Source organism: Pomacea canaliculata, linkage group LG2, assembly GCF_003073045.1.
Source record: "Pomacea canaliculata isolate SZHN2017 linkage group LG2, ASM307304v1, whole genome shotgun sequence".
Taxonomy (NCBI): domain Eukaryota; kingdom Metazoa; phylum Mollusca; class Gastropoda; order Architaenioglossa; family Ampullariidae; genus Pomacea; species Pomacea canaliculata.
This window is the reverse complement of record NC_037591.1, coordinates 84,893-109,013: the sequence shown is the minus strand read 5'-3', so window position 1 is coordinate 109,013 and position 24,121 is coordinate 84,893. Positions and strand designations below refer to the sequence as shown.

Genomic DNA, 24,121 nt, shown 5'->3' with positions numbered 1-24,121 from the left:
GTCGCTGATAGACTTTATTTTGGAAAGAATTGCAGTGAGATCCTGCATCAGTTTTAAGGGCCTAGGCATAGATCATAGACTTGTAGTCTTGTTTTATACCCTTGTCAAATGGAAGAGAAATAGAAAATGCCAGCACAGATCATAAACCTTTAGTCTTGTGTTATACCCCTGTCAAATGGACAGTTCAGGAAGTTCTAGCAGAAGGAGGTTAGGGAAAAGGTACAGGAAAACAGAAATGAGAACATTTTCAGGCAAAACAGAAAGTGTTGAAGAATGATGGACATTATTTAAAACATTAATTAATTTAAAACATTAATTAAATGCCTGAGAAGAAAAGAGTGGTAAGAGAAAAATAAGAAAAGGAACTTGAAAGATATATCAGTGGTGACTGATAATGCAAATGATGACTGAATAGCTGAATGTAAACGTAAGAGATGTCTCAATGGTGAATGAAAATGTGAAAAATGAGTGATGGAATGATAATGTGAAAGATGACTGAGTGGTGTATGATAATGTGAAAGAGGAAAGTTTTGAATATGGGTCAATTGCCAAAAGTATGAAGATTATGTAAACCACATGTTGACCAGATTATCTTGCTTACAGGCAGCAGAAGATCAGTTTGGGACTAAATATGGGGAAGAACTATCCACACTGTGCAGACTAAATATGGGGAAGAACTATCCACATTATGCAGACTAAATATGGGGAAGAACTATGGGGAAGAACTATCCACATTATGCAGACTAAATATGGGGAAGAACTATCCACATTATGCAGACTAAATATGGGGAAGAAATATCCACACTATGCAGACTAAATATGGGGAAGAACTATCCATCCCAGCGAATATTGCAGGTGTGTCAAAGCAGTGGCAACCCACTGTATGCAGAAAGGCAAGATTAATATTTTCATTCATAGAAGATCCATTTTAGCTTTGGAAGTCAAACCTTTTGAAAATATGACATGTAAAGTTTTGATTCTAGTTAGTAGATTTTTGTTCGTTTGTACAATTCTTCTAGAATCAGATGATGGAGTTTTTCCATGAGGGCAGAAGTGACTTCTTTTTCAACCTTTGGCAAGACCATCTTCCACAGGCATTACGGGACACAGATAGTGTGGCTCAGAAACTGGAGTTTTATTTGAACATATACTTTGCTGCCTATCCCATCAAATATAACCAGCCACAGGTAAGGACTGAAATAATTGCCAACCTAGTCAAGTATACATAAAACTGCTTCAGTAAAGATGTGTGAGACTGTTTTAATTATTTTAGCTAAAGGGGTGAATTGCTTCATTTCCAGTTATGGTAGAAAGCAGAATGTAATGTGCTTGCTTGCAGTCCCCAAAAGACTTACATAGACCGTAGAACAAAAAGGTGTTTGTGTGAAAACCAATGAGTGAGAGAGAAAAGTGAGGGATGAACAGCCATGGGGGGACAGAATGGATGAGAAATAGAGGCAAAACTTTTATACATGTATATGAGTGAATGGGTGAGAAAAAGTTACTTTTTAATATTTTATACTTTCAAATGCTTAGCACTTAGCAGCTATTTTACATATCCATCAAAAGTGAGTGGTACACAGAACACACTGTGTGCTGATAGATAATTGGGTACATTGAATTTTAAGAACTCCGTGAAAAGAAATCACACTTATTTCAAGACCATAAGAAGCACCATGAGATTCTAAGTGGCATTAATGTATAAAAGTTCTGTCTCTGTTTCTCACTCATTCACTCACAATTTGCTATGTGTTGAGTTTATCACCTCAGAGTTTAGAATCCTCCAGGTTCCAGATTGTATTCAGGCCTGTGGATGGGCTGGCAAATGAATCTTTTGACATGATTTGGGCATTTGTAGGTATAATTAGTATAGCCCTGTGCTTGTTCATCTTGATACCTGTGTTTATATTTGGAAAGTGGCAATCAAGCAGGCTAGAGGTGGTCATTGATCTCTCCTGGACTGGCAGCATTGGTTATCTGTTTCACATCGCTCGAAGTTTCTGCCAGGTGATGCTGCCCTAGGTCATGACAGACATGCAAGCAGTCAAGGAGGTAGCCTTCACCTGCAGATTTCCACACATAAAGCTTGCTCCTGTTTCCAACGACCGTTTGGCTGTTGTCATATCATAGATTTTATTACTTTTCTTGAATTTTATTACTTTTTCCAGACTCTGATTTCACAAATACACAGATTCTTTTTCGTGACCCATGAGGGAACATTGTACTTGTGCAGTACTTTCTAAGAAGTTCAACAGTTGACAGGAAACTCAGTGCCAATGTTAAAAAGCACAGTAATTTCACTCAGAGTTTGGTGTTAGTTTTTTTTTTACAACCTAGATCAGATCTGCTTCTTCACAGATGTTTTGGGATGACAGCCACCATGCTAGCCGGTTTCCATGGTATGACTTATTTTAAGTTGCTTGTACACACTGACACAAGTGGACTGAGTTTTCTCCACCACACTTTCAGCTTACTGACAATCATTGGCTTTGCTTCAGTGCATAGATTTTGGCCTCCCTTCACCATGTTTAAATCACTGGCTTAATAGATTGAAATGAAATCAGTTGACAATTTTGATGAACTGCAACATTAAGCAAGATATCCTGTGATTGCCAAGATGCAACTCGAGTGGCTAGTGTTCTAGCAGATAGATTCACTAAAAGGAAAGAAGGAAAAAGAGAAAGGGTGTGTTTGTTCAGTGTCCATGGCTCAAAAAACAACAAAAGTTAGTGGGGCCTTCCTGTAATTATTTTCTTTTAGGAATTGTTTTCCTGCTTTTGAATTGCAATTTTTATGATTGTCTTCAAGAATTATTATGCTGCTTGCAGAATGAGACAGAAGCAGCAATGTCCAAGTTCAAGAAATTTATTGAGACTCGGGGATCAAATCTCAGTCAGACAACAGAGTTCCTTCCATACTATGCCCTTCCCTTTGTTACCAACCCAAAGACACATCCCTCATATAGAGAAATCTTTGCTGTAAGTTTTCTAGTTTACGTATTTGTTTAAGCCCAAAGATACATCGCTCATTTTGAGGAATCTTAGCTGTAATGTTTCTAGTTTATTTGGTGTCGTTTATATCATTTAATTTGATTTTAAAAAAAAAAATCTGCAGATACTGCAACTTGTAGTTGTGATTTTAAACATGCGTGATTTATTGACTGATAACAATTTCAGTTTACATTCACCTTTTGCTCCACTTGTTTGTAGTTGGAGCAGTTGTATAGATGAATAAATGACTTGAACATAGCTAGTTCTGTGCACTTTTTCTAATATTTTAATGAATTGTGTCTGTAGGAGGGCTGGTCTAAAGATCTGGCAGTTAGAGTTGAGAAATTCCTGACACTGGCCCTGAAGTCTACCACGCAGCCTCGCTTGTTTGACCTTTATGTATCCTGAGTCTTTTGTTGTGTTGAAGAATGCTGGACAATATTTAAAACTACCTTATTAAATGCCTGAGAAGAAAATTGTGTGGATGGATTTCTGTGTGCTTGTGTGCTCATATAAGCGAAATGTGATTTCATCGACCTTTGTATACTTGAGGCTTCACACAACTTATAAAAGCTCAGAATTTATGATCAAACATTTTGTGAACATCATTTCCTTAATATACTCTTTAGCGTGGTACACAAACTGATTTCAAAGGTAAGCTTTCATTTTTTTTAAAAAAACCCACAAAAAACATGGAATACAAATCTTCTATTTCAGCATTTAATCTGCCATTTAGCAGTTTCTTAGATACTGTAACAAGAAAATAGGATGCAAAGATTCTAAGTGTGCATCATGATGATGAGGAGGAGGTGGTGGTGGGAGTAGTTGGTTCTTTTCAAGATAGAGATCATGGACTGTACCATAGATAGTGTAGTTTTATCTGAATGAAAAAATTGTGGATATTTATTAATGCAGCATGTGAATCTTTAATGTTATGGGAAATTGCAAACTTGTTTTTTACACAAAAGAATCATAACAATAAACAGATATATCTGTAGAGTAAAAGGGTTTCTAATGATAGAATAATCTTCCTTCCCAGGAAACCAGCAACAAATCTTATTGTTGCAGCAACAACTGAATGATGCAGAAAGAAAAACACTTACCTATATTCGCCGTCACAACAAAGTTCAGGTAGCTGCTTGTTATATGTATTATAGACATCATCACAGCAAAGTTCAGATAGGCTGTTGTAATATGCATTGCATACAACATCGCAATAATTTGCAGGAAGGTTGTTTACTGTAATATATAATACACCTGTCATCACAACAATTTTGGGCAGGCTGTTTGCTACAACACGTGACTGATGGTCCTGTGATGAACAGATGCTAGGCCAGTGCAGAACAAGATAGAGACACCTTTCCTGCTGTAGAATTTGATTACCTGACTTAATGACTGTAAACAGAAAAGTGATTGTTGCAGATGATATGTAGAGCTTTAATTTATTGCGGCTGCTGCAAATGACTTTCCTTGCAGGCAGACTATCATGGCCTGATAGGAATCACTGCTGACCTTGTTGATGCTCTAGAATCTACAGTTCAAGGCAAACCGGTATGAAAAACTGTTAAATAGATGTGGTTCTATGAGTTATATTATTTTGGTAGACTGTAGGTTGTAATCCTCAGTTGCCTTCCCTAGATCTTGAGTGGCATGATATTAGTCTTACTCTTTGTTAGAGTTGGTCATTACAACCAAGGGAAGAGGCTGTTTTCTCTCAGGTTTTTTTTTTTTTTTCTTTTTTGGTCTCAGACTGTCTTTTTCTTTGCACTGAACTTGGTGTTGATGTGTGTTTTGATGTACCTGCCACTGTGCATTGGGAATGTGGAGCCCCTTCTTCCTTGGTAGCTTTCTTTTATGAGGGGGAAAAACCTTACAATCCACATGAACCTGATGATAACATATTGCTTTTGTGGAATGTAGATTAGAATCAACTCTTAATTCTTGGACTGTGAAACAGAAGCACAAAAGTTGAATGGTCAATTTGGTTATCCATTGTTCTTACATTTGTTCTCTCCCTTGGTTATCCATTGTTCTTTCAGTCTTCAAGATGTTCCAACCTCATTTTCCTTTTTTTAAATCATAATCATAAATAGGATTACTTGTTTTACAAGCATGCAGAGTGTGACTTGAACTAGTGATCACACCCTTTTGTTACCATGAATTTTTCTATTTTGTTAGGTCTCTCAAATTGTATTCATTTTTTTTTTATTTAAACTAAATATTGCTATAATATGCAATATTATAATATAATGTGCCAGAAGGCTCTTAATCCATCATCCCTACTTGTGGTTCTGCCTCAACATTTCAAACTCTGCTGTTACTTTTTTCCCACAGGTTGCTGACAAAGTAAGTTTAAATGGAAATTTGGGAAATGTCCTAGTATTTAAATTGTCCCAAAATGCAGCAAACAGCACAAGTAAAGCTTCTTTGTTTCAAATCTTCAGTTTTTGCTTTGCTTTTTTGTTTTGTTTTATAGAACTAAATATAATCATATGATGAAGTCTGGGTAATCTACAGCACTCCAAGAAAATGTTGAGGTAGGAGCTCATGAAATATGCGAATGTAAAAACTAGGACATGGAAACTGTAGTAGACTTGTCTGCCTTAACCTGCAGTCTTTTCAATACCAGACACTAGGAAATCTCTGTGACTGCTGTTTCTGATCATGTAACCTTTTATCCTTTTGCTAGATAGTAAAGCTATATTTCTTTTACTGCTTTTTTCTTTTATTTTTTGTGACTATTTTACATTTTCACTAGGGTTGTTCCTGGCAAGACACATCAAGTATACATGTATTGCTACTTATTAAGTTTAGAATAGACCAATGGACTTGGACACTATATTGCCATTAACTGTGCAGGACATTTTTTGTGTTGGTGGAAGTGTTTGTTCAACAAATTCATCTGATATAGAAAAAGTTTTATACTCTACCTTTAAATTTACGAGACTTTCTTTGTGACTCTGAAATATGCATTTCTTTATTTGTGACTTTCCCTCCTTTCTGCATGCCCGTATGAATGTTTGTACCTTCTTTTCTGTTTCTCTCAAGTATACAGGTGTACAGGAAATGCTGCAGGAGCATAGAGCAATAGGCTATAACATCATGCTAGTCTTTCAAACAAACATGGTGCATGTATTTATGACTTGAATAATCATTCCACAGTATTACATTTTCCTTATTAATATCTAATCACCATACACAAGACACAAATACTCTGATGATACTGCTCTCCTAGACCTCTCAAACTCACACTCTACCTATGTTGATGCAGTAGATAAATTTAATAAATGGTGCAAAGAAAACTATCTTGATCTAAATGTAAAGAAAACAAAAGAGCTGGTGATTGATTTCAGATGCAAGAGCACTGTTATCCCTGACCTATTCATTGATGGTGCCAGGGTTGAACGGGTTGATCAGTACAAATATCTAGGAACTGTGATCGACGACAAACTCACTTTTAACACCAACACAGAGGTCATTCACAAGAAATGTCAATCTAGATTGTACTGTTTACAAAAACTCCGTTCCCTGAATGTCAACAAAAAGGTTTTAAGTTCTTTTTATAGATGTTTTCTTGAGTCTGTGTTGACATTTGGATTTTTATGTTGGTATGGAGGATTGAGGGCTAGTAATAGGAATGTGTTAGATAGAGTTGTGAGTGGGAGGGTGATTGGGGAGAAGCAGGAGTGTCTGAGTGAGTTGTATGAGAGGCGAGTAGTATGGAAAGCGAGAGTGATTGTGAAAGATAGTACACATGTTTTAGCACAGTATTATAATCTTCTTCCGTCCAAGAGACGTTATAATGTTCCAAGAGCTTGTAATGATTTGTGAGTGTGTGGGTGTGGGTGTGTGTTTTTGTGAATATAGTTTTAGTGATGTTTCTTATTTAGTTGGGTTATTTACATGGATTGTAGGTGTTTGTGTGAGATGATAGTTTATTGGTTTGAGTGGAATTAAGTTTTTATTCTAAGCCAGTTGTTTCACTAAGTCTTGCAATTTCTCCTTGTTGAGATAATAAAGTTGAATTGAATACACAAGACACAAGCATTTCTTTGACTAGCTGCATGAAGAGTATATCATGAATGCAGTGTCAAGCTTTAAGTGAGAAATGTAAGATAATGTGTAATGTTTCTCCTTATATCCTAGTTACATTCATTGCCAACTGGTGTTGCCATAGTGTATATTTATAGCCAGGTTACTAGTGTAGTGATGCATTGTACACATATAGCCACACAATGTATACATGTAGCCATGTTACTAGTATAGCCACACAGTATATGCATGTTTGTTCAGTGTTTGTTTACTTGTGTCATGTGTATTCTTTTGTGCAGTTATATGTACACAGGTTATTCACAAGGATTATATATATATAGAGAGAAATATACAGCTCACATGCAGACGGTAATTTTATTTGTAATTTTGGATAACCCTGTTTGCAACACTGCAGAGTTTTATGTTTTTCAATCCTACTTAAAATATTCAGCTATTTTACTACATATTTGTATTTTGATTCCTTTTGAGAGGTACTCAGAGCGTGTATATGTGTGTGTCTGTGTAGATCACACCAGAATATCTTCAGCAGCTGTGTACTCGCCTTTTTGCATCCCACATCAGCGCTTCTGTGGATCTGACTCGACCTGGGACAGCAGGTGAAGCCCTGAGAGCCTCTGTGGCGCCAAAAAGGTAGATAGCACAAGAGAGCAGCTTTCTTGTACAGCCCTGTATGCAGGATTTTACAGCTACTGAATGCAAAATTGTACAGCCCTGTTTGCAGTATTTTACAGCTTTATATGGACATTTTTAGAGCCCCTTATGCGAGGTTTTGTAACTACTTAAGCATTGGTGATTGTGTTAGTCTTGCATCGGTAAATATTTGTTATGCAGGTTAGCATAATTATGTGCATGTGTGAGAGGGTATAGGTGTGCATGGATTTTAAATGTTATATGGGTGTGTATGCATGTGTATATATATTATATTTTTATATATATATACTATGTTATGTTCACATATATAAATTATTTTGTGAGCAAAAGCAAAATTTCTGTCCTGAATTATGCCTGGTACAGACAAGGTCGATTGATTAGTTCCATTGGTCCATATATCACTGACAGTGTCAGGAGTAGATGAACATTCAGCTATCTGTCAACATTTGTCTTTTAGACAGAAAAATTATGGCTCAGTAACTGTACTTTTATTTCTGAGACTGTCTACTGATTGAAGTTGCTGTTTTGCAGATCAGGACAGCTGGATGCTGAGGCCCACATTAACCTCGACTATGCCAAGATCAAGGCTGACCTTCAGAGCGCAGATGACCGTAGGATAGCTCTCATTCTTCAGGCTCTGCGTTGGGTAAGTATAAGAGAGAAGGCTTTTTTCATGGTATCTGGAGGCTTTTACTGTCGACAGATAAAATATCTGCGTGTGCAAGCCAAAAAACTGACAACACAATTACGAAAACAATACAAATGAATACTATTAAATGGAGTAGACTTAACGCAAAATAAAACAGTTATACGCATATCTTTTAGTAGCAAATATTAACAGTGTGTCATATATATATATTCAAACACAAGATTCCATTCCTTAGACCAGTGGTTCTTAACCGGGGTTCGATCGAACCCTAGGGGTTCGGTGAGTCGGTCTCAGGGGTTCGGCGGAGCCTCCGCCACGGAGGTCAAGACACACCCGCAATTCGTGATGACACTAAAGAAGGGTTCGGTGAATGTGCATATGAAACTTGTGGGTTCGGTGCCTCAAACAAGGTTAAGAACCACTGCCTTGGACAAAAGTCATTTTTGCAATAAAATTTGCTTTTTTGCACAAACCAGATCGCAAGTGCCAGCAGGCAGTGATTTAAGATTCTGTAAGAACGGGCCTCCTGCTTTCAGACCTGCTGTCTGCTACTGTTCAGAAGCTCAGAGACCGTTCTACTGGATAATAAGTAATCTAACATAAACTGTTAAGGTCAGTCACATTAAACATAGAAGACATCGGGCAAATACCAGCCTGTATCCTTTACATTTCATTTGACTGATCCTCGTATATACTCGTCTCATCACGTGGTCCTACAGATCAAGGTACCAGGTGTTATGGTGAACAGATGGATATGTGATGTTGATTGGCAATGATGCATAAATCTCATGTGCCTATGTCGTCGTCAATGGCTCGTTCGTTCGTGGGTTGTAATCTATGATGGTAAACTCTCAGTCAACACAATCAACAGCGACAAAGCGCCAAACACAACAAGCTAGCGGCGACACACCCGTAACTGTCTCTCTAACACTCTCGCTCTGACTTCTCTGACTGGTGGGTGGTTAGTTTAGTAGAAAAGTGCTTCCACCTTGAGGGGATTTCGCATTATGGGCAGAGGGGGATTCAATTTGTGACACCAATACCTAGGCGTTATGAATTTTTTAAAAGTTTAATACTGCACAGCGCATCCCGCTATACCCTTAATCTTAACTAAAAGGGTAGTTCAACGGCTGGTAGGCATTGTAAAGGAAGGCCCTCAACCTACTATTATTGTAAAACACGCCAATGGTTTGGATCAAGGTCACCTGAGATCAAAGCAAGTTGAGATCAAAGTGAGGGCAGAAAGACATTGACACCTGCAGTACCCGTTAACCTCCTCTCCCTGTCTGTCTGATGACTGACCAAGCATTCATTCTCTTACCCTCTATTAACATTCTGCGCTTTGTTTTGTCCTAGACTGGTTTGTGACTCAGGGTATATCATAGTATTATACTGTATTATGCAAGATATACTGGAGGCCCTTTAGTGTGTCGCCTGTCCTACAAGATGGAAAATTGCCTGTCACAAGTAACTGATGATGGATAGAAAAACAAAAATCGTTTCAGTGGACATAGCAGAAACACTTGTGTTTGCCCTAGAGTTCTCACAGTATTGCCTCTCACTGGCCATTATCATTCTGCAGAACTTTCTAAACGGTCAGATTTTCATGAACTTTACCCCCATGACCCTACTTTTAGAAACACAAGGACTACAACTACTCTATCCTGGATTGCTGTACACCTGGGTACAGTGGGGTCACCAAGCAGTCAGGGCCTTTCACTCAGGAGCAATTTGGTTGGTGAAAGAGCTGTTGTAGGCTCTAAGCTCCTTGTAGCTGGATCATCTAGAAAGTTTAAAGAGAAAGAATTTACAATGAAAAGTTTCATTTCACTTGTAAATATTTTAGAGAGTATTTAAACATTCCTCTTGTCTGTGCATGTTGTAGTTGTAGATGTATCTTATGATGGGACAGAGCTGAACAAGGATATGCTACAGATGTACAGTTGTCTGGGGCTATGTTGGACATTTGTGACAAGTCATCCAATGGTGTGTTTTATAGCGACTGACACAGTCCAGTCCAGAAAGACGAGATAGGATCATTCGAGAGTATGTGCAGCATGATATCCTAGGCTGCTCAGCTACAGGCCCATACAGGGTAGGTGGCAGTGTAACTAGTGTAACTTGCAGTGTAACAAGTATTGTACCCAATGGCTGCAATGATTCTTTCATGGTATTTGACATAGGCTTTACATCTGTGCATGTTATCAGTGTAATGATGACAGACATTACTTGTATCATATTTACAAACATGTATAAGGTATATATATATATGATTATGAGTGATACTTGCTGTAGCTAGTGGTGCTAAGGTTTGTGCTCATGGGGTTTGCTATATGCAGTGTTAAATTATTGCTGCAGATATGCAAATTCACACAAAAGCTATTTCACTTTCACATATCTGTGTACTCTATGTATTTTTAAAAGAATTTTTCCCTTCTGTCTGTTTTTATGAACAAAGCACTAAAGCTCTATTTTGACTTCTTATCCAATATTTTCTCACTTGTTTTTCATCACCTAATATTGTGTGTGTGGGTTCATGGTTGGATGCCTGGTTGTATGCATACATATGCTTTTGTATGCGTGCATGCATTCAGGAGAGAATAATGCAGATGTTGAAGACAAGCAGTGAGGCAGTCAAGCAGTACCTGGCACGTCTCTACAACGCCCTGGCCTCCCTGTGTTATGGTATGTCTGCTACAAAGTCACTCCATCAGTAAATCTCTCACCTGTGTTGTATATACACTATACCACCAGTAAATCTCTCACCTGTGTTGTATATACACTTTACCACCAGTAAATCTCTCACCTGTATTGTATATACACTATACCACCAGTAAATCTCTCACCTGTATTGTATATACACTTTACCACCAGTAAATCTCTCACCTGTATTGTATATACACTTTACCACCAGTAAATCTCTCACCTGTATTGTATATACACTATACCACCAGTAAATCTCTCACCTGTATTGTATATACACTTTACCACCAGTAAATCTCTCAGGTTCCTGCTGTTGGTAACAGCACAGATAGGTCGTGAAGACAGCCATAAGTTAAGGTAAATCTTCTCACCAATGTAGTATATATGGTCACTTTACACCAGTAAATCTCTCACCTGTATTGTATATACACTATACCACCAGTAAATCTCTCACCTGTGTTGTATGGAAATACACTATACACAGTAGAAATCTCTCACCTGTATTGTATATACTTTACACCAGTAAATCTCTCACCTGTAGATTACACTATACCACCAATAAATCTCTCACCTGTGTTGTATATACACTTTACCACAGTAAATCTCTCACCTGTATTGTATATACACTTTACCACCAGTAAATCTCTCACAAGCTGTATTGTATATACACTTTACCACCAGTAATCTCTCACCTGTGTTGTATATACACTATACCACCAGTAAATCTCTCACAGCTGTGTTGTATATACACTATACACCATAAATCTCTCACGCTGTGTTGTATATACACTATACCACCAGTAAATCTCTCACCTGTGTTGTATATACACTATACCACCAGTAAATCTCTCACCTGTATTGTATATACACTATACCACCAGTAAATCTCTCACCTGTATTGTATATATACTTTACCACCAGTAAATCTCTCACCTGTATTGTATATACACTTTACCACCAGTAAATCTCTCACCTGTGTTGTATATACACTTTACCACCAGTAAATCTCTCACCTGTATTGTATATACACTATACCACCAGTAAATCTCTCACCTGTATTGTATATACACTATACCACCAGTAAATCTCTCACCTGTATTGTATATACACTTTACCACCAGTAAATCTCTCATCTAATCTGTATGTACGCTAAACCGTTAAGAAATCTCCCACCTATTTTGTATGTACACCATACCACCAGTAGAAAAAACATGACCTAAATATGTATCTACACCATAGCATCTGTAAATCTGTCTCACCTGTGGTGTTGTGGTATGTAAAACATTCCATCAGTAAATTTCTCTCACCTGTGTTGTGATAGGTACTACTACTATTACATCACTCCCCCAGTTTTGTCATTCAGAAAGTCTGTCTCACCTGTGTTATGATATATCTTGCTACTAGACTGTACCATGCGATAGTTGTTCCCATTTAACAGGTCTTTCTCATCCCTACTCTGGGTTTCTGTATGATGCTATCTTTTTCTGCTTGACTCAGCTTTTCCATAATTTTCCGTACTTGTGTCATTATACAATATTTTACAATACTACATAGTCAATGTTACCATGTTAGCTAGACTGCCAGTGTGATGACTGATGTTGGTGATTCATTGTCAAAGAAATTGTTATAGAATTTCAAATTACTAATAGCTTTAGGACTTGTTTTTAGTGGTGACATTTAAATTTTCTTTGTCTAAACTGTTTATTGGCGTCACAACAACACACATTTTGTCATGCATGCTCTTTCACTTCAAAACAAAAACATGAACAGATTTTGTCAGAGCTTTCCCACCCAGCACAACACACAGATAATATTTTCAATAACAAATACAGATTACAACTTTATATTCAGAGCAAGTAGTGGCACATATATACTCAAGATACTAATCACAACACTGGACACAAACTTAAAGGGATTGTAAAGGCAAAATAAAGCTGCTTTGAATCGCGTAAAGAGTTTGATCCACTTGAATCTTGTCTATTTTCGCGTCTGTTCATGTGGAAAAAGTTGAAGGCTTTGTAGCATGCTGTGTTTAAAAAGAAAAATTACATAGGACTCTTTCGTTTACTTAGACAAATTCTCGGTCTCCGTCACATGACCTTATGACATATGACCAAGACTGCTTACCAGGTGAAAGAGACAATTTTCTGTAATTTTTACAACTGTGCTTTGAAAAGTTCACTTTAAAACCTAAATAAACTAGCTAGACACCACCGATCACAACGTCAAATCTTCCTATCCGTCTCTGACTGACGTCACACCCAGACTCCTCTGCTTGACCGTCTCGGGAATCTATCGTAGTTACTCAGCGGAAGGACACAAAGGTCGATTTCACTGGATTTTTTTAATTTTTATAAACAGCGACAACCGACATAGTGCTAATAAATGGTAATTAACTGAGAAACGACTCCTTTATTTTTTCTGTAGTGCTCTCGTGCTCTGTAATTGTAACTAAATATATTTTTGAAACATTTGACCATTGCCACAGCCTTATCACAAGCCTTGAGTATCCCTTTAATACCCCCTATTAAAAGTTCATGATCATTGAGTCATGAGTCAGGGCAATTTAAGACTGTTGAATCTGATTATCCCCAAATGACCAGATGGTCTAATCTTGATTACCTATATTTTTTTATTTTGGTTCACTGTGGTTAGATTCATTTTCTGAAGTAATGGAAAACCACATGAATTAGAATTTTACATTGTCAGGTCGGGGCTACTTGGCCATGAACCCTGACCTGTTACCTGCTTTGATGGACATTCTTCGTGGTGGGGAACACCGTGACCTGGTAGCTCAGGAGATGGTGCTGGGTGCCTTGCAGAAACTCAGCCTAAGGTCAGTGATGTTGGTCAACTGTCCTTCGCTTTGTTGTGTTTGTATTTTGCGTGTGTTATTTTGATCTGGCGTGTGCGGACGTTTTGCCGCCGGACGTTTCGCCGCCGGACGTTTCGGAGTCGGACGTTTTGCCGACCGGCGTTTCGCCGCCGGACGTTTCGCCGCATTATGTCAGCGAGAGAGAGAGCTTACTTACTTCTCAAAGAATGAAAGTAACTACTAGATTACACAATAATTCTTTATTTCAAACAAATTTTACACACAGACTTCACAGACAGTTCACTTTGATTGTCACAGATTATGCGCAACAGCTTTGAGAAAAAACATTGATACAATGGCGAGAGAAATGTGTGAGCTAACGGTTCACATGAGGAGGGATAGCGAGAGAGAGTTCACTGATACATTGATAAAATGGCGAGAGAAATGTGTGAGCTAACGGTTCACATGAGGAGGGATAGTGAGAGAGAGAGTTCACTGATACATTGATACAATGGCGAGAGAAATGTGTGAGCTAAGGGGCGTCACACACTTGACTTCGGCTAAAGGTCCCGCTTGAAATGCCGAAACGTCCGGCGGTGAAACGTCCGACGGCGAAACGTCCTGCGGCGAAACGTCCGTGTACCTGATCTGGTATTTTACACTAGTGACAGATTTTAAGGCTGATGTTATAATAATGCAGGCCTGAGTACAGTACTCAAACAAGGCCTAAGCATAACATTGTATTGTAGATGTATAATATTCAGAATATGAGATCAGTTAAAAAAATTTTTATCTGTAGCACTTACCTGAGCACTAATCAAATGATGCAGTGTTGAGAGTGGTTTTAATATGCTGTGTTCTAGACGACAGCTGCAGTCAGCCATGATAGAGCGTGGTGTGGTGGAATGGCTGGTGGGAGTTTTGGAAGATAATGATGCCCTTTCAGACTATACCTTGGAGTACTCTGTTGCCCTGCTTATGAACCTTTGCCTTCGTACTGCAGGTGATCTTTGAATCTTAATATTGGCAACTTCAAGAGATTAAGCAATATTGCAGGTATTCCTAAATAGGTGTTTGTTCATGATTTGCTCATTGCACAGATTTTTGAGTAAAAGGCAATATTTCAGAATTTACTTTTAGTTATTCCTTTAAATAAATTTTTGTAAATGATAATAAATACCAAATCCCAAAGTCTACACTCTAATCTGGGGCTTAATTATGTGTGCGTGTGTGTGTGTGTGCACACTCTGATCGGGGGCTTAATTTAGGGAAGAAGAGATGTGCAGCCCATGCTCACCAGACCCTCCAGATTCTGAGTGATTTGCTGGGGCATGACAACCAGGAGGTATGTACCTTGTGAAGTGTTCCAAATTTAGGACATTATATTTCATGTGATATTTGAGCAAAGGGAAAGTGCAGGCATGAAATATTTTTAAAAAAATTCTAAATAATTAAATGTATTACATCTGCTGTCTTTGGAGTTAGAAGGTGAAAGATATGGAAAGAATCATGTCTACTGTGAGAAAAGCATTGTTTCTGCTTGCTTATCTTGCTGCAGATACGACCGTATGTCAATGGAGCTCTCTACAGCATTCTGGCCATCCCCTCCATTCGAGAGGAGGCCAAAGCAATGGTAAATATTCATTGACGTGCTTTGTACTTTCCCCAGAGCAGACTGACTTGCAGTTGCAATGTCACCAAGGTCACTAAGCTAAATATGGCCAGAGATGGGTTTTTCCCACAATAAATGCACAAGGACAGAAAATACATCAAAGGTTTTCCGGAAGGGTACACTTATTTCAAATGACTGAGCTAAGTCTAACACAAGGAAGTATTTTGCAAAATCTGGGTGAATAATGACCTTTTCTTGATATAACCCCAGTCTCTTAGCTATGTTAGGTAATGCTATCGAATTTTTTTTTAGTTTTTTTTTTGTGTGTGATGTTGATAAATTGCTTGTACATCTATTTCCTATGCAGGGCATGGAAGAGATTTTGCGATGCTTCATCAAAGATGATCAGCCAGATATGAACCGTCAGATAGAGTTTATCATCAAACAGCTCAACTCCAGTGAGTTTTTTCTGTAATCTGGACATTTTTCCAGTTTCTAGTTTGTCTTACAAGAAAGACTGTAGATTTACCAGTCCTCAAATCCCATTATGCTCCTTGGTGTGAAGGGCAGCAACAAAGATCTTCAGTGTTTTTCTGTCCTTGACCACTTTCTTCTGCTGTCTTATCTTATAGCTGTTTTATCTGTCCTTGGCTGATTTTGGTCCACTGCATCACATCTGGTTTAGGGTTTCATTTCTACCTCTGCTGTTGGATATCTTTCGGTGGCAGTAATATCAGACATAATTCCAGTCTCTGTGTCCTCTTTGCCAGAGAAAACTTTAGTCAGCAGTGACCACTGTGCTAACAATGTGACTTCAGCAAAGTAATCTTTTCTTTGTTAATTGTCTATAACAGATGAGAATGGAGAAGAATATGAATCAGATGACGAAGATGATGATGAAGAAGACGAAGTAAGTTTGTGATGTTATCTTTGCTTACAAGTGTTAGAGTTGGCCTTGAGGTGATTTTGTAGGCATTCTGAAATCGACCATTCCTTCTTATAAGAGCTCATTACAATTTTTACAAGACTGTTGCATTTTATGAGAGATAATTTTAATGATTGTGAGATTGCTCATTACGTATTGTAAAATATAATTCTATGATTGTGAGATTGATTTTTGCATGTTATAAAAGAAAATTTTGAAAGGACAGATTTCCTGCAGAAGATATGCTAAGAAGGCAATGGTGATTAAATGAGGAAGGTAATAGATGAGTACTGTAAGTAAACATAGTTAAGATGGTGAATCATTGCAGTCAGCTAATAATAAGTACTTTAAGTGAGCATAGTATAGATGTTGAATTAATAATAATAATAAGTGGGAATTTATAAATCGCAATATCTCAGCCAAAGGCAGACACACTGCGCTGAACAAGAACACAAAATAGTAACAAAGATGTAGAACAAGTTTAGAAAAAAGTAAGAAAGATGTAGAGCAAAATCACAAAATAGTAACAAAGATGTGAAATGAAGAACAGTGCGAGGACTTGATGTGTTCCGGCAGTAAAGGGCGATCATCGTAGATTTAATGGTAACGACTCCAGAGAATAAGGTTAGTGACATCAGGAGAATGCTGGGAAGATACTGAGTAATCTTGAGAATAAGAAGAAATGTTATCATATGAAACTGCAAAAGAGTGATTATCACTTCATTTTATTCAACGCAACTCATAGTCGCTTCCGAAGCGAGTAAAGCATGGTGGACTCCAGCCAGTAGATCCAAACATTTTGCATTTAAAATAACATTATATACAGTCCTGTTGCAAACCAAGAGAAAGAAAATGCAGAAGCACATGTAAACATGAAGGTCCAGCAGTTTTATCCAAAGCAAAACACGACCACAAAACATAAGCACAATCAAAGAGAACCAATCCCCTCAGCCTGTTAGGCGAAGGGACAAAACTCTCCAGTTAATGAGAATGTTACTAGCTGAGTACTGTAAGTAAACGTATCATAGATGGTGAATCATTGCAGGAAGATAGTAGGATTATTGTGAGCCTAATATAGATGGCGAGATCACTGTAAGGGCACCTAGTGTACATGGTGGGATCATTGTAAAGGAGCTGAGTATGATTGGATCATTGTGAGCCCAGCATAAATGGTGGGATTATTGTGAGGGCGCCTAGTATAGATGGTGGGATCGTTGTAAGTGAGCCTATTATGGTGGGATCATTGTGACTGACCTTAGTATAGATGGTGGGATCATTGTAAGTGAGCCTATTATGGTGGGATCATTGTCAGTGAGCCTAGTATAGATGGTGGGATCATTGTCAGTGAGCCTATTATGGTGGGATCATTGTCAGTGAGCCTAGTATAGATGGTGGGATCATTGTCAGTGAGCCTATTATGGTGGGATCATTGTGACTGACCTTAGTATAGATGGTGGGGTTATTGTAAGGGTGCCTAGTATATTTGGTAGGATCGTTGCAGGAAGACCAAGATGCTCTAGAAGCAGACCTGGACAAGGAAGAACTGCTGCGTGCACAGGCAGGTGAACTTGGTGGAGAGCTTCTCCTAACCACCCACTACCCACTAATAGCACCCCCAGACTCCTCAAAGGGCAAGAGAAAGGTGAGAGACAGATGACTGTAGTGTAGTCTGAGAGCTTACATATTCACAGTTCCCTTTGCACTTTTATTGTTGTTATATGACTGATCTCAGTTTTCTTTTGTAGTCTGTTGTGACCAGAATGTTTGAAGAGCAGATCAATGACTCTTGGATTACTTATTTCACTCATGGTTTGAAGAAAACTTCCTGGTGCTCAATGTCTCCAAAACTAAGGAAGTGGTCCTTGACAGAAGAAAATATCAACCTGTCCACACCCCCATAATTATTGATAATGAGGTAATAGAACAGGTGCAATGTTTTAGGTACCTCGGCACAGTGCTAGACAACAAACTGTCCTTTCAGGAAAACACCAGCGTTGTTTCCAGGAAAGCAAATCAGCGCCTGTTCCTTCTGAGGCAATTGCGGAATTTTGGTGTCAGTAGCCCTGTCCTCGAGTTAGTATATCGCAGCCTAATCGAGAGCATCATAACATTTAATATAACGATGTGGTTTGGCGTTCTCTCTGTCAAAGATAAAGCTTGTTTGACGAGGGTGGTCAAGAGTGCCAGTAAGATCATTGGTTCTCCACAAAGACCTTTAGGTGAGCTACACATCAGGGCGGTGAGGTTAAAAGCGGTCAGCATCATCACAGACCCTTCTCACCTACTACATTGCCATTTTCAACTGCTACCCTCCGGCCATAGATGGAAGCAGGTGGTCGCCAAGGTCATTTTTACCGACTGCAATAGCACTCTTGAACAGATCACACCAGAAACTACACGGGGAGGAAGACCCCGAAGGAAAAGCGAGGATCTAGAGGAGGGAACAGGAACAGAGTGCGGCGGAGAGGATGTCATCTCCCGCTGCCGCTGATTACCTTCACCAACGCCCGCTCCATTGATAACAAAATGACAGAACTCGGTATGCTGGTGAAATGCGACCGCGAATATCGCTGTAGCAGACTAATTTTTTTTTTTTAGCTCCCAACAAAGAAAAATTTCTATGTCGCTTGCGACCATAGACAATAAAGATGTCTTGTATCTTGTATCTTATGTACACTATCAGAATCTGTGGCCGGTGGCAGCCAATGTTGCCCCTGGGGTCAAAATGCTGTGCCCCCCACCTACCCTTGCCCCTCCTCACCTGCTAGAACAGTCAGGAAATTATAACACCTTCAGCTGTTCAAAAATTAATTTTAAACATTCTGGTCACCAAAGTGAGACTTAACATTTTACGTCTTTTGCATTTTGCTGTGCGAAGAAAGCATTCTTTCTTATCCACTGAAGATGTGAAAATGCTCAGTGGATATGGTAGTCAGCTAGTTTTTCTTCATCGTTGACCTCAGGTAATTTTTAATTCTTTCTGAACTGCCTTCACAACCTTATCTAGTTACACTCATTAGAGAAACCTTGTGCTGCACTGGTTACAGAAACAGGAACTGATAGGGACAGGAACATTCTGAGTGACTGTAACTTGTTGTATCATGTCACTCAGAACTCAAATGACATGCCATCTTATGGCTTGCTATGCCCTTACATATAGCCCCCATTCCCTTTTGCTGTGATAAAAGTAAACCTTTTGAAGTTTAGCTAAAGTGGACAATCAGAAGAATTAAATGACTTCAAAAGACTTTTTGGAACTAGTGGTTCATAAACAAAAGAGTTAACTCCTTAGTTCTGCAACATTGTGTTTTAAGGGAAAGCTTATATGGAATGAAAGGTGGTACACTGTATGCTATTAGAATTTGACTCTGCACAAAGTGGAATAGACATTGCGATGTCTGCTTTATTGTGGTTTTTGGTGATTTATTAAGAATGTTTGCAGGATTTTGGGTGTACTATGGCCTAGACTAGAGTTGAAGCTCAAGTCTGTGAAGTTATAAAACAGATGCTGTTCTGTAAAGTATAGTGTGGGAAACAGAAGAATTAAAAATTTCTCGCAGACAGCTCTTAGTGGTTTGCGTTAAATGCAGAGTGAAAGAACATTTATCACTTGTGCATAATCATGGCCAGCATACCAACAGCCAAATCAGACCAATCCCAATCTCTGTATGTAATATGGTTGAATACAGCTTGATATCCCAGTCTCTATATAAAATGTGGTTCAATACAGCTTGATATGTGTATATTCAGCCAGGGGATATTCATCAGGATCATCCCTTACAAAGACCAGTGACACCTGGTCAGCGCCGAGGTGCCTTTGATGTGAGAAGTGCTAACCCCTCCAGGTAAAGATATCACTTTGTCAGCATGTTGTCACATTGTTGTCAAATATGAGTCTCATCATTATTTTGTTTGACCAGACATATTAATGTGTTGATGGATAATGATGTGTATCTCTTGAGTGAAGGTGAGAGTCTTGTTGTCTTCAGGCCCAGTTCTGTAACAGACTTTCGTGCTTTGACACCAGGAACTGCACGGTCTGATGGAGTCACCAAAGAGATGGTCCGCCCACCAACACGCAGTGGTTCCAGACCAACATCTCAGGATTCTGCTAACAGTGAGCTTTATTCTTGTAGCATCAGGTTGTTGTTGTTTTTTTTTTTCTCTTTAGTTCTCACTGATTGGATGGCGATTTTTTTTCTTTGTCTGGATTTTCTGTGTGGTTTCATTTTGCTTACAATAAAATTTCCAACTCTGTTTTTATATTCCTACCATTGTAGATGCAATTAACCTTCAATAGAAGTTATTTTTGTTATTGATTTTATCTGTTTTAAAGTATATTTTTATAAAAGCAGGTGTTCTGAAATATGTGCATTTTATTAACTCTGACAGATCTGATAAAAAGCATATAGATAAAATATAAACAGTATACATATCATAATCATACGACAGTGTTCTGATTTAAAATACTGATAGTTTTTTTTTTGTTACAATGTCAGGGTTAGATTTAGATCATCTGTTTGTTTATTCCTGAGAAAACTTTTTTATTTTGATTTACTGTTAATGTTATTGTCATCATCCTCATCATCATGGTGAAAAGGTGAGTGGGTGGGCGGTGAGCAGGCATAAAGTACTTCTTGCTGATGGTAACATTGTTCATACTTTATGGCGGACAAGTGTGGTATTGAGTTGTATCCCAAGTAGCAGAAGAGTGTGCACATATGATGCTGTCTTATCACATTATCAGGATCAGACATGGTACTATATTATCAAAAGCAAATATGAAATGATACCAGGAGTAAGATTGATGCAATAATACCACGAGTTGGATCAATACCATATTATAAGGAGCAGGCATAATACCATAAAACCATAATCATAAGCAGATCTCATATTATAATATCAAGAGCAGACATGATACTGTTATGTCAAGAGCAGGCATGATTTTTATAAGCATTACTCATCAGCATCTTTCCATTCGAACTGCCCACATACTCATTTATGACATTATTTTATCAAGACTTGACTACTATTATTCACTCTTATTCAACTGCCCCTTCTATTTTGTCACCAATCCCCAACAGCCCCAGACTTTGCAGCATGACTTATACTTATTTTGTTGTCACTGATGCGGCATGGCTTGATTTTCCCTTTCTTGGTGGCTCGTTGACAGGTAGACTTTGAGTAACTGCTTTCTTGAGCTAATTAAGCGACGTATTGATTTTTTGGGGAATTTCACAGACGGTCCTTAACATCTTACACAGTCTCATCCGACATCTGAGGTTATCTTCCAGAATGCGAATCCACCAGGCTTTCCGTCACCTCCAACTTTTTGATGGTGTTCTTGTTAGGTGGAGTTTTCCCTCCAAATTTCCTCCGATATTCTCTCTGACACTGTGTTACTGACCCGGTGACCCAGTAGGTCTTCACAACGAATACTCTGCGGTGCGGTATACTTCATGCTTGCTTTTGCCACTCTTCAGGGACAGAGTCTCAGAGCTAGACAGCCACCTGCGACGCACTGCACTAGCCCTGGTGCTTTGCAGCCGCCTTAGTGGCCCCCCCCTCCACTATACCACCACTTTATGACAGTCAATTCTGCATTAACTTAGGAATATTTTGAGTCTTGTTGCATGATGTTACATGCACATGTGTTGCAGATTAATTTGCATTTTTAAAGGGTCAGCCCAGAGTGGGACACCTTGTATTATAAAGAGCAAAAATGACAATGTTAGCACGATCAGATATATATAATTAAGAGCAGATATGATACTGTATTATCAAGAGAGATACTATCCTGTTATCAGGAGCAGGTATGATTGAATGCTGTTTTATCAGGAGCACTGTCTGGTGTGAGACCATCAAGCCAACACAATGATCGGGCTGTCAGACCCTCCACAAGGGCCATGGAAAAAATGGGATCTGATGTCAAGTAAGTCTTCTTTTGCTTTTTTTAAGAAGATATTTGTGTAAAATTGCAATTAACATTAGATCTGCATTACTTTATTATCTTTGATGGTTATTTAGTATAAGTTAATCTTTGTTTTTCAGTCTTCTCCAAATACATTCTTGTAACGGAAAAAGCATTCTTAGTCTGTAGCACATTTGCCTCGATATGTTTCAGTATTGGCTTTCTATTTTTATATTTGGTATAAATTTGTAGCCTCAATGAATATAAGCAAGCATTTGGATCTAAACCACGAATTCCACGCACACCCGACACCAACGGTCCCAGCCGATCAGCAACTCGTGGCTCTTTGAAGGAGATGCTGCTCCAGCCACAGTACTCACAATCTGGCCCTCGTCCCAGTTCTGCAGGAAAATCAGGTGAGCCTTTGTCAGTTACATGAACAAATCAGTCAACGCATGTCATTCAGGTGAGCTTGTCAATCATGTGAACATTAACTTGTTGTCCAGGTGAGCTTGTGCCAGTCATGTGAATGTATCAGCCCACGTTATTCAAGTAAGTTTGTGTCAGTCAAGTGAACAAAACACATTATTCTGGTGAGCTTGTGTCAGTCATGTGGGCATTTGTTTTGTCTGGCATTTCTTGTTTAAGGGTGCTTACAATGTCTAACTTTATTTTTCTTTTAGGTCCTGCGAGTCCACACAAAAAGTCAACAACAAATAGCAGCAAACCTTAGATACCATGTGACAGAACTGTCATGTGGACTGCCCCTGTCCTGAGAGGATGAAAGGACCTCCATTGCTTGTTGGTTTGTGTTAAAGGACTAGTAGGATGATAATTGTCTTCTGATGCTTGGGGGAAACTCCATGCCAGATACTATTCCTCAAATCTGGGTGAATAGACTGACATTTGTTTTTCTGGAGATGCATGCCTACACACATGATGCGCAGAAAGAGGTCAAAATTATGTCACGTTTGTACACAGGTATGCCTAATCAACAAATATTCCAGTTTGCACATTGACTGAGGCCTTCAGAATGTACACATGTCCATGTACAATCCTGACATCTGTGCATGCTGATCTTTGTAGGTTAGTATCTCAAGAATGGAGGCTTAACTTTCACATTGATTGCACTGACTTTACCCAATCATGAGGAAAAAACTTTGCACTCCATTAGTCCTTTAACACTGGTAGCTCATTTTGGACTTCTCAGTTTTTCAAATTGCACATAAGTGATTCTTGTGAACTGTGCTGTTACTGGTTCTGAAGCATGACTCTGTGACATCTGACCCCATTGATTAATATATTGTGGTGTTTTGTTACTCTCTGTCATGGAGCCAGTGATGTTAATTAGACGGATATGAGTAGAGAGAACAAATAGAAATGAGGAACTGGTGGAGAGAGAACTTAAGCTCAGCACATAGACATTGACACACAGACTGACACACAGACACAAATGTTGACAGACGCAAACATTGACACAGACTAACATAGATACAGACGTTGCCATATATTCATTGACACAGAGGTGATGGATTAAGTTTGGCCTTACAGAGAATAAAGACAACACAGTTTCTGATTCTGGTTTGTCTTCAGTTCATTGAGCATGTAAAGTTTGAATGTTTTATGTTTGGTCATGAAAAATATCCCTCCATCGGCCCACAGTGCCAGAATTATTCTTATGGTAACAGTAACCTGCATTCTTGACTTCTAAACTCACTGCTATCATTCAACCATAACAAATCTGTCTGACATGTTTGGTGAACAACATTGCTGCATGAATGTGTTATAACGGTGTTATGCAAACATCCAAGA

The 24,121-nt window shown here is 38.6% G+C and overlaps 1 protein-coding gene across 2 annotated transcripts in view; it reads left to right on the top strand.

Moving 5' to 3' along the window:
- Positions 1–23,885, top strand: part of LOC112558260 (lisH domain-containing protein ARMC9-like) — a 28,482-nt gene extending 4,597 nt beyond the window's left edge. The window contains exons 4-26 of one of the 2 annotated variants that reach the window (XM_025228612.1): positions 1,020–1,187; positions 2,829–2,978; positions 3,297–3,389; positions 3,620–3,644; positions 4,030–4,121; positions 4,467–4,541; positions 5,325–5,336; positions 7,549–7,673; positions 8,226–8,340; positions 10,343–10,438; positions 10,938–11,028; positions 13,756–13,882; positions 14,725–14,864; positions 15,130–15,206; positions 15,420–15,494; positions 15,841–15,931; positions 16,328–16,383; positions 17,900–18,040; positions 20,149–20,243; positions 20,388–20,515; positions 22,237–22,330; positions 22,562–22,725; positions 22,993–23,885. In XM_025228612.1, coding sequence (XP_025084397.1) covers positions 1,020–1,187; positions 2,829–2,978; positions 3,297–3,389; positions 3,620–3,644; positions 4,030–4,121; positions 4,467–4,541; positions 5,325–5,336; positions 7,549–7,673; positions 8,226–8,340; positions 10,343–10,438; positions 10,938–11,028; positions 13,756–13,882; positions 14,725–14,864; positions 15,130–15,206; positions 15,420–15,494; positions 15,841–15,931; positions 16,328–16,383; positions 17,900–18,040; positions 20,149–20,243; positions 20,388–20,515; positions 22,237–22,330; positions 22,562–22,725; positions 22,993–23,042 — 2,280 coding nt within the window. In that variant the 3' untranslated portion in view covers positions 23,043–23,885. The remainder of the gene's footprint in view (positions 1–1,019; positions 1,188–2,828; positions 2,979–3,296; positions 3,390–3,619; positions 3,645–4,029; positions 4,122–4,466; positions 4,542–5,324; positions 5,337–7,548; positions 7,674–8,225; positions 8,341–10,342; positions 10,439–10,937; positions 11,029–13,755; positions 13,883–14,724; positions 14,865–15,129; positions 15,207–15,419; positions 15,495–15,840; positions 15,932–16,327; positions 16,384–17,899; positions 18,041–20,148; positions 20,244–20,387; positions 20,516–22,236; positions 22,331–22,561; positions 22,726–22,992) is intronic. The other variant, XM_025228613.1, reaches the window with a different exon arrangement.
- Positions 23,886–24,121: the final 236 nt, after the last annotated feature.